General features: G+C 35.2%; 1 protein-coding gene across 1 annotated transcript; it reads left to right on the top strand.

The window, feature by feature from the left end:
- Nucleotides 1-1,607: 1,607 nt before the first annotated feature.
- On the top strand, nt 1,608-10,288 carry hsd17b7 (hydroxysteroid (17-beta) dehydrogenase 7). The gene is made up of 9 exons (XM_056259649.1): nt 1,608-1,763; nt 2,074-2,277; nt 3,938-4,030; nt 4,730-4,844; nt 7,731-7,925; nt 8,069-8,173; nt 8,277-8,333; nt 9,809-9,907; nt 10,152-10,288. Exons 1-9 carry the CDS (start codon nt 1,729-1,731, stop codon nt 10,263-10,265), a joined length of 1,017 nt encoding a protein of 338 aa, XP_056115624.1. The 5' UTR covers nt 1,608-1,728; the 3' UTR covers nt 10,266-10,288.
- The last annotated feature ends 604 nt before the right edge of the window (nt 10,289-10,892 follow it).

Below are 10,892 nucleotides of genomic sequence, written 5' to 3'. Positions count from 1 at the left end.
ATATATGTGTTTATATTTAAGTGTACTGCTTTACATAAGTGTTTTGCTTATTATGGTGAAAATGGTGATTATTTAAGCCTATTTCATCATTTTTCTTTGCTCAAAACAACTTTTGTATCAAGAAACATAAATGTCAGCATAAAGAGCTATAAATAGCCATATCCTTTTACAAAAATCTGTTACAATATTTGCATGAAGTTGGATAAAATCCGATATAGTAAAATGACTTAATAGTAATTGTACATTTTTTCATTATATTTGTCCTGTGTGTTCATCTATTCTCAAAGTAGGCCCGAATGGGGCTGTAAGTACATTTATTATCACCAGTTCCGTTGATCAAAGATGAAAATAAGCTTATTTTAAAGCTGTTTGTCTTTCTTTTATTTTAGAGTATATTCTAAGTGGTGCTGAATTGCTAAACTGTTGGATAAATACTGGATTTGTATTGAACAGATGCACTATGATGGTTACAGTAAGTTGTGATGTGTTTTCGCATGTGAAAAGTGCTGTTCTGAACACTCAGAAATCTGTTTTGTAATTAACTTGTATACTTGTAAATCATTTTTGTATGGTCATTGTATATGACTATAATATTGAAAATTTGTGCACCTTTTGGGGTCAGTTGAGATATCTGCCATTCTATAAGTGTTTTGGTTGTGGATTTGAAAGTCTCTATCTACATGTATAGATTAATTTTAACATTCTTGACATGACTGATGAAGTTGCATTATAGATATGCTTTAATTCTAATTCTGCACTGTTTAAATGTTTTATCAGCTGGTTTTCTCAGCAAGTCTATTAAAGTTTCTTCTTTCATACTATAAACATAAAACAGTAGGGTATAGTCCTTTTTGAGACGTTGAGTTTGTTTACAAAATTTTTTTCAACATTCCACTTTATAAAACACAGCTTTGTGAGGAGAGTAAAAACGTTTTCATATATATTCTCTACATTGACAATATCTTATCACAATGAAGGGGAAACTGGATTATTTTTTATCAATATGAAAAATATACTGCATTTTCTTTCTTTAACCCTTTAATCGTTTGATGCTCTATTCATATCCCTAAGTTTAAGTGCTGTATTCTTTTAATAGCAGTCTTTTTTCCACTAATAACCTTTTTTACATGTAGGGCTATGTGTTAGAAAATTGTACATACGATATAATAAATTGATGAATCTCTAAACATGTTGTCTAGATATTTTATAATTATAAAAGCAGATTTCATACTTTCACAGTAATAAAATGTGTATTTGTATGTGAATTTGACGTTTGTGTGCAGCTTATTTATTTTGACGTTGTCTGTACTCGTTATTTGCTTTTTAAACGTTCATATTTCCCCCCCAAATAAATCTAATTTTAAAACTGAGTTTCTGAGAGCACTCGCTGACTAGAGCTGCTTCACTGATCACGCTTCAGTTGTCTCTCAAAGTTAAGGCAGCAGCAGACTTTGCTGAAGTTCTGCTATCACATTACTTAGGTTTCCGACGATTGGTTAGCCTGGTCTGACAGTAGCTAAGTCTTGATTGGTCAGAGTTGATGTCACGTCACAGAAAGGAAACAGTTGATTGGCCGATAGCCGTGTGACCTCCAATCACACCATGGCGGCAGTGCAAACTCCATCCGTACGCACACACACCGGCTAAATACCACATTAGAAACTGTTGCGAAGGGAAAGTACAATATCACATTTAGCATATCATATATTGTGTGAATGTAAAGATAGGATGAAGAAAGTAGTGTTGGTAACCGGTGCGAACAGGTAACGAAACTGTGTGTATTTAATTGTTTTCTTTATAGTTTCACATCACTGTGATAACTTATAATAGTTAGACATCAGTTTTAAAACTCATTCTGTTGTCATTATAGTGATGGAAACTTTTGGTTCTTTTTCAATTATCTTTCTGTTTTAAATAACCAAAAGACATATTTGAAAGAAATACATTAGAATTAATTGTATTATTCTGTATGTGTTCTCATATAGCCAGTAGTTGACATGTTGCACAATGCATCTCTTTACTCTGTAAGTTAATGTTCACTGCATATAACCCTGTTTGCTGTCATGTGTTCAGTGGTATTGGCCTTGCCCTGTGTGAGCGTCTACTAAGCCAGGATGCCCAGCTGCAGCTCTGTCTGGCCTGCAGGAACATGCAGAGAGCTGAAGCTGCCCAACAGGCTCTTCTAGTGTCTCACCCTCAAGCTCAAGTTTCTCTGCTGCACTTAGATGTGGGCAACATGAGCTCAGTGCTCAGGGCTGCTGAGGAGTTCAAGCAAAAGTAAGACATCCCAGTCCCTGTTTACCAAAATACACTATCATTTTGATGGTGCTGTTATGGTATAGCTACTGAATTCTTTTAATTTAAGCATATAGTTACCAGGGGCTGTCAAGCTCTAAAAGCATCATAAAAGTAATCTGTATGACTCATCTGCTATATTTCAAGTCTTTTGAAGCTATTTTATAGTTTTGTGTGAGGAACAGACTGAAACTTTAGTCTATCACACACTAAAAAATCCTGCCCTCTTAAATCTCATTTGTGCATATTCAAATTGAATGCACCACAGTTGGAAAGCATGAACCTAGCTTATTATGTTATGAAAACGTTATTTCTGAATGTTCAAAATGTCCAGTATTTTAAAGGCAGGGTAGGTGATTTGTTCCAGAATTTTTTTTATGTTATGCTGGTTGAAAGTCTCTTCACATCCCTGATAGCAATCACACCATAACTACTGTAATTTGGAAGATATGGAAACCCGTGACATTATACTCGGAGCGGTTAGTGACTCAAATTTATGCGTTTCTATGACAACGTTATTAACTACGAAATGAATCTGCAGCAGTCAGGTGGTATAGGTCAGAGCTCTTAAGTTGTTTATGTATGTTATATTGTAATGTTATATGCTTTGAGACATGATGTACTTTAACACTGTCTTTCGGGATGGTTTTGTTTGCTCCTTGCTGTACACGTTCATGTGATTTGAAGGTGGCTTTGTAGAGCACTCTAAAGGGAGGATGGGATCTTAGGCCTTCAAAGCTAGCTCGCTATTGCTAGCCGCTCCGAAAATTACCTATCCTACCTTTAAATGTTGTAACCTTTTTTTCTTTTTTTTCTTCTTGATTATGTGAATGTTAGAGAAAACATTAGGGGAATGCTTTGTCTATTTTATATTTTTGCAAGTATTATTGGAAAATTACTTTTGAACTATCTGAAAAAAAGTGGTAGATAGTAACGTTTAAAAAACTTTTGACTAACATCTAACTGTTTCATGTTTTGAAAAATGTTCCATGAATGATGTAAAACACTTTTTTTTTTTTGCTAATGCTGAGGTCTTCTGTGACTGTCCTGCATAGTTTAGCTCCAACCATTCAAACACACCTAAACCAGCTAATCGAGCTAATCGCATACCTACTGTATGAGTAGGTACTACATTTGAATATACTTAGTAACCGTTAAAAAAACATACATACTACCCTTTTGGCATACTGTTTTTCGCATACTATATAGTAGAGAAGTATTCTATTTCGGACGCAGCGTGGGCCTCCAGGAGCAGGGTTGAAGACCTCTGTGCCAATGTTTTGATAAACTTAATAAAGACAGATAACAAATGTTCTATTAAGATTAAGCTTCCCAGAATGTTAGCCAAAGTTCTGAGATTGTTCCCTGTTGACCGATGCAATTTGGTGTTATTATACAACTTTCAGTACTCTAGTATTCATGCCATAAACCAACAAAATAAAATGCACTTATATGTAATGAAAAGTTTGAGTACTTTTTAAACCCCTTGGAGCCATTGTAAGAATTCATACAAAGTTAATCAGATTAGTGCATCAATACTTTCGTACTTGGTATTATATGACCAGTGAAGCACATTTGGAGCCTCCAGTTTGATAAACGTAGATTAAAACGTTATTTAATATTTGATACTTTTTTTTAACAGGTACAAAAGATTGGACTATCTGTATCTCAATGCTGGAATCATGCCTAATCCCAGGGTAGATCTCAAAGCCTTTTATAAAGGCTTGTTTTCTAGGTACAGTATTTTTTCTATTTACACTACCGTTCAAAGGGTTGGGCCCAGTAAGATTCTTTTTAAAACAAATTTAAGAAATTAATATTTTATTCAACAAGGATGCATTAAATTGAATCAGAGTAAAGACTTAAAATGTTACTATTTTAAATAAATGCTGTTCTTTTGAACTTTATTCATCAAAGAAAATCCTGGGCAAAAAACTGTTATTATTAATAGTAATAAATGTTTCACAATATAACTGTTTTACTGTATTTTTGATCAAATAAATGCAGCCTAATGTTACCGACCCCAAACTTTTGAACATTGGTGTATCATTTCTATACCACAGAAAATTTCTAAAATGTTTGTGCCCCAACATCCCTCAACCGTGAATATGATATTGCTGTGATATTATTTACTACACTTGAAAAGAATACAATACAGTACACAAACTGTGCATACTATGCAAATTTCTTTTATGCATGTAATTCTAGATTAACAAAAACATAGCTTGTAATGTAATGCATATATCAGCCAATGATTCAGTAATATACATTTTAAAACATTGATTGTTACGTACTGTGTTGTATGCTACTTTTAAAGTTAGTATGCAGGTTATAGTATATACATATGTGATAGACTGTGTGCTGTTATATTATAGTATATTACGTTGACTATAGCAGAAGTCTTTCATTATTATTCATTTTATCTACCCATCAGAAATGTGGTTCACATGTTTGCCACGGCGGAGGGTATTCTGACCCAGGAAGATAAGGTCACACCCATTGGTTTGCAGGAAGTGTTTGCCACTAATCTTTTTGGTCATTTCCTTCTGGTAAGTTGATGGATAAGATCTAGCGAGTGTGTTTCAATGACCACACATAAAAATAAACCGAACATAATAACAAACAGAGACAAAACTAGTGTTTTTTCACCACTATTTCTATGGGAGCATAATTTGGCTGTGGTAGAACAGTATTTCTATCTTTTCCGGGCAACACTATCAAATCATCTGCCTCAAAAAGAAGGTATCACCAAGAACAATATTTCATCCATGGATGCCACAGCATTAATTTCACTCTTGTCAACACAACCTGTTCCCTGGCAGCTGCCCGATCAATAATTCATCCGAACGTCTCTAATGCTAAAGTTATTTTGAGTCCTCAAATTGCAGCCCTGTGCTTCCTTGTGAAGTGTTGCTGATGTTAATTGAAGAGCTCATTCATTTGCACTGAGGGATCTGGGGGCTGTTCCATAAATGAAGCTTAGAAAAGCGGGGATTAAACTCCAAAACCGGACTTGAATGAGCCTAACAAATAAGTTGGGGCTAAAGTGGTTCCATAAAAGGTAATTGAAGTTCACACAATCTCACTAATTTGATCCAGGTTTATCTAGTCTAGATAATTGCGTGTGCACGCGTTTCTGAAGCAGCCCTAGAGGTCGATCGTGGATCAAATCGATCCATCATCAAACAGCGTAGTTTTTGTGCTGTTTTATGCATTTGTGACATGTTTTTTTTCCCCCTCAGTGCAAAAATTACATTTTACAGTTATATTCTCCATCTGTAAATGTTAGAAAGTCGTGCAAATGTATCCATTTTGCTGCTAATCTTCATATTGAACGAGCGCTGCTGCGCGCATGCGCGCCAAATAGGAGCGCAATAATTCTGATTAAAAAATATACATTTTGCTTGGAAAATTAAAATGCGATATTTTAGAACACTAGAAATATCTTCTAATTATAATAATTTCTCTTTAGGATGTTGGATAAGTTGCAGTGAACTTCTAGCTCATTACACTCATTTTATACTTCTAATAGGCCTAAATAAAAAAAATTGAACAGAAGTAGCCTAATTCAGGGAAGATTTTTTTTAAGAAACTAAATATATAAAGATACAAAATATAGTTTTGGGTATGGGACCTATGCTAATAAAGATATAGGCCTATACTTATTTAGAATGCTGAGAATTGCAGCTTTTAATGCAATGATTTTTTTTTGAGAAAGCAAGAATCCCCAGTTTTAAATGAGTGGTTAGATTTAGTTTCTAAAGTACATTATGGAGAGGATAACATTAAATTAAGAACAAATGTATACATTTTGAAAAGATATGTGCAACTCTAAAATAAAAGAATATTCCATAAAATAAAGGAATATATATTGGCCTATTTACTACATTTTTATGTAACCTTCCCTTTTTTTTCTAGTTATTTGTAATTTTATTTATCTACTTATTTAATATTGAATATTTGATATTTAAATAATATTACTTGAATAACTATTAGGAATTATGTGTCATTCATTATAAGAGTTTGATATATGTGAATGTTATATTTTTATTAATATTTATTTATTGTTTTATTTATATGTATGTGTTGGTATTATCACAAAAAAAAAAAAAAGTAGAAGGAAAAATAAGGAATATTTATTGGGGGAAAATAATGTCTTTAAAGGAACTGTCCATTTGTATAATTGTGTTAAATGTGTTTGAATTGAAAGACATAATAAAGTATATATATATATATATATATATATATATATATGAGACAGTGTAGAAAAAAGAATTCTCTGATAACCGAGGCATTCCTTAATTAAAATGTCTTTATTACAAAAATGACATGTCCTAAACGGACAACTTTAAAACGCCTTATATATGTGTCTATATTGTAGCCTTATTTAAGTTGATTTTCTGTATACTGTGTATTTATAAAGTCCAATAATGGTATTAGAGACTGTCAGTGGTAATATCATTGTGTTCTTGTCGGTCAGTGTTGAGGATCTGTGTAACAACTGAGGCTTAGCCTGACAGTTAGCCTGCCCTGGACCAGGCTAGTTTCCCAGCATAAGTTGCCAGGGTAACTGAGTTTGAACTTTTTTAAGTTTGATTTATGAAACCGAATCTACCAAAAATAAGCCTGACTAACCGAAATAAGCCTGGCTTATACTCTAATCTTGGTTTATGGAACAGCCCCCTGGTCATCAGCGCTGGAAGTCAGGGCAGCAGAGTTCACTCCTCATGCTTCTCTATACAGTGGAGTTATTGTGACTCAAGTGGCTCAGACATTAAAGTTGCAGTAGATATGACACTCCGTGTCCTCGAAGGCTAGACAAGACATATCGATTTTCTGCTGAGATGGCACAGAGTGAGGGGGATCAATTGAGGCTTGTGTTTCTAGTCAAGTATGCCCTCTGCTTCTCTCTTACTCACACACTTATATTCTTGTTTTGGTTATTTTAAAAATATATAAAATAGTAAAATAACAAATACATATAAACAAAAAAAACTCAAATATACAGTACCATTCAAAAGTTTGGGTCTGTAAGATTTTTTAAATACTTTTATTTAGAAAGGAGGATGCATTAAATTCATCAAAAGTGACAGTACATTTATAATTTTTTTCAGATAAATTGAACTCTAATGAACATTTTATCATTTTTTATTTATAACCATGTTTCATTTGTCAGCCATTTTGTTCTCAGGGTGTTGTTCATCACTGTGTTGTTTAAGACAAAGTGTGTGGCGTAATTATTATTATTATTATTTTTTTGAGTGTCCTGACATGTCAACTTTTGGCTCGCCTAATGGTGATAGTTTGGGGCAGCATTACCAGTATGGCCATACAATGGAAGACAAAAACAATCAGTGTTTTTGTAATTCTGTTAAGTATGCAAAAATTAAGCAGCACATTCACTTATCCAACTGTATTTTTTTCTCCTGTGACAGTTGAGGGAACTGGAGCCCTTATTGTGTCAGACGGACCACAATTCTCTAATGATCTGGACATCTTCCAGTAATGCCCAGCGATCGGCCTTTAGTCTACATGACATGCAGCATCAGAAAGGCCATGAGCCCTACAGCTCCTCGAAATATGCGTCTGATCTACTTAGCTTTGCCCTAAACCGCCACTACAACAGCCGGGTAAGTTCCCAGTTCCCTGCACAACTTGAAAGCCACACTCTAAAACTTCCTAACATTTGAATGACATTATATAAAGTATCATAATATACCATAATAAGTTGTTATTATTATATTATTAATTAATACTACTGATTCGTTCTCAGGGTTTGTACTCATCGGTGATCTGTCCTGGTCTGGTCATGACTAACCTCACCTATGGCATTCTACCATCATTCTTCTGGACCTTCATCATGCCAATAATGTGGCTTGTAGGTCCCCAATTTACTTTACTTCTTGTTTATCAACACGATAATTGGATTGTCACACACAAATTTAACAATGTGATAATGTCCTAATGTCCTGTCTCATCAGATAAGAATATTCACCAACACCTTTACCCTCTCACCTTACAATGGAGCGGAGGCTTTGGTATGTACTAGCATCACCCCAAATGGTTCAGGTATCATCAAGTTTAACCTTGAATAATTATTACATTACACTCACCGGCCACTTTATTAGGTACACCTGTTCAACTGCTCGTTAATGCAAACATCTAATCAGCCAATCACATGGCAGCAACACAATGCATTTAGGCATGTAACCATGGTCAAGATGATTTGCTGAAGTTCAAACTGAGCATCAGAATGGGGAAGAAAGGTGATTTAAATGACTGAATGTGGCATGTTTGTTGGTGCCATGACGGGCTGGTCTGAATATTTCAGAAACTGCTGCTCTACTGGGATTAATTTAATGCACAACCATCTCTAGGGTTTACAGAGAATGGACCGAAAAAGAGAAAACATCCAGTGAGTGGCAGTTCTGTGGGAGAAAATGCCTTGTTGATGTCAAAGGAGAATGGCCAGACTAGTTTAAGCTGATAGAAAGGCAACAGTTACCCATAACTCATAACCACACGTTACAACCGAGGTATGCAGAAGAGCATCTCTGAACTCAACGTCAAGCCTTGAAGCAGATGAGCTACAGCAGCAGAAGACCACAGCCAGTGCCACTCCTGTCAGTTAACAACAGGAAACTGAGGCAACAATTCACACAGGCTCACCTCAGTAAAAGATTGGAAAAACGTTGCCTGGTCTGATGAATCTCGATTTTTCTACGGCAACATTCAGATGCTTGGGTCAGGATTTGGCGTAAAAAGCCATGGGTCCATCCTGCCTTGTATCAACGGTGCAGGCTGGTGGCGGTGTAATGGTGTGGAGGATATTTTCTTGCTACACTTTGGACCTCTTAGTACCAAATGAGCATTGTTTAAATACCACAGCCTATCTGAGTAGTATTGCTGACCATGTCCTTCCCTTTATTACCACACCTTCTAATGGCTACTTCCATCAGGATACCGCTCCAGGTCACAATGCTCAAATAATTTCAAACTGGTTTCTTGAACATGACAGACAGTTCACTTTACTCAAATGGCCTCAACAGTCACCAGATCTCAATCCAATAGAGCACTTTTGGGTGGTGGAAAGGGAGATTCGCATCATGGATGTACAGCCGACAAATCTGCAGCAACTGCGTGATCCTATCATTTCAATATGGACTAAAATCTCTGAGGAATATTTCCAGCACCTAGCTCAATCTGTGGCACGAAGAATTAAGGCAGTTCGGACAGCAAAAAGGGGGTCCAACCCAGTACTAGCAAGGTATACCTAATAAAGTGGCCGGTGAGTGTATGCTGCATCTCTTTATAGAAATGAATTAATTTACTGAAATCTTTGACTGGGAAAAAATGAAATGTTTCATAGTACATGGAATGGAAAAAAAATAAGTGAAACCACTTTGACTAATAGTTTTTGAAGCTTAGTGTTGCAAGTCAGTTGGAGGAATGACTTGGCCTCATAGATTTCTCCTGGTCTCAGTTTTCATCTATTGTGTTTTTTATTACACAGTTTTGGCTGTTCATGCAGAAACCTGAGTCACTGGACCCAATGGCCAAATACCACAGTTTGACCTCTGGGCTTGGAAACAATTACACCCAACCACGCAAGGTCAGACCTGACAAGCGGGTTCCCTCACTCATCTATTTTTATGCCCATTTTAGTCTGAGAATTGTAATTCTTTTCAAATGTAGTTTTATATAGGAAATTATAGTCTATAGGGTTTATATTCTTAGTGATTTGGTTGGTTCTGCTAAGAAATGGTTGGACTTTTATGTATCTCAGCTGCTGATCCTGTTCATATCAATCATTACTCATACCTACATAATTTGACAGTAATGTATTTCTTTTTTAGATGGACATTGATGAAACTATTTCAGAGGCCCTGTATGTGAAGTTATTGGAACTTGAGGATACAGTGCGTAAGAAACTGAGAGACGAGGATCTAGATATCAAAGCAAAAATCTAAATGTAAAATATGGAGTCAAAACTCTCATGCATTCTATCCCCACAAATAAATCTTTAAGGAATTCCTTAATATTTGTTTTTCATGAAGATTGAAACACTTTATATGAAATGATTGTGCTTGCATTATGAACTATCATGTTCTTCACTTCTTTTTTTTTACTTGTAGTTACAAACAAGTACTTACATTAATGCATTTGGCAAATATATCACTTATATCCAAAGTGACATTCAAGGTACATATTTTATCAGTTATTGCTTTCCTTGGGAGTCTAACCCATGAACTTGGGGTTGCTAGCACTATGCTCTACTTTTTGAGCTACTTATTACTAATTATGAATGGCTAATTATTGTGATATTTACATTAGTTTTGTTGCAGTGTACCAAGGTGAAGGTTTTTTACCATTGTAAGTACTGTGAACAGTCAGCACAGTCTCTGACTCTGACAGAAATGGGATCACAAATCTGACATGTATTTTTATCTATTCCATTTTTATTTTGTCACCCAAAAGGGCCTTCTTCCAAAATGATTTGATTTAATAAGAGCATATATCATATATAAAAGGCTAGTCTCTGTCATCTCTTTCCAGTGAATAATTGTGTACCGGTATGTGGAACTGTGTACATTTTT

The sequence above is a fragment of the Rhinichthys klamathensis genome, unplaced genomic scaffold, assembly GCF_029890125.1.
Source record: "Rhinichthys klamathensis goyatoka isolate OS25496 unplaced genomic scaffold, OSU_Roscu_1.1 h1tg000007l_1, whole genome shotgun sequence".
Taxonomy (NCBI): Eukaryota; Metazoa; Chordata; class Actinopteri; order Cypriniformes; family Leuciscidae; genus Rhinichthys; species Rhinichthys klamathensis.
The sequence above is the reverse complement of the archived record's forward strand: the minus strand, read 5'-3'. Positions and strand labels throughout refer to the sequence as shown.

What these genes read in the sequence shown, in the direction of transcription:
- hsd17b7 (XM_056259649.1), top strand. Translation starts at nt 1,729, where the DNA reads ATGAAGAAAGTAGTGTTGGTAACCGGTGCGAACAG. An exon ending in TTGGTAACCGGTGCGAACAG is followed by an intron (nt 1,764 to 2,073) that starts GTAACGAAACTG and finishes TCATGTGTTCAG; the next exon opens with TGGTATTGGCCTTGCCCTGT. An exon ending in ACCGCCACTACAACAGCCGG is followed by an intron (nt 7,926 to 8,068) that starts GTAAGTTCCCAG and finishes ATTCGTTCTCAG; the next exon opens with GGTTTGTACTCATCGGTGAT.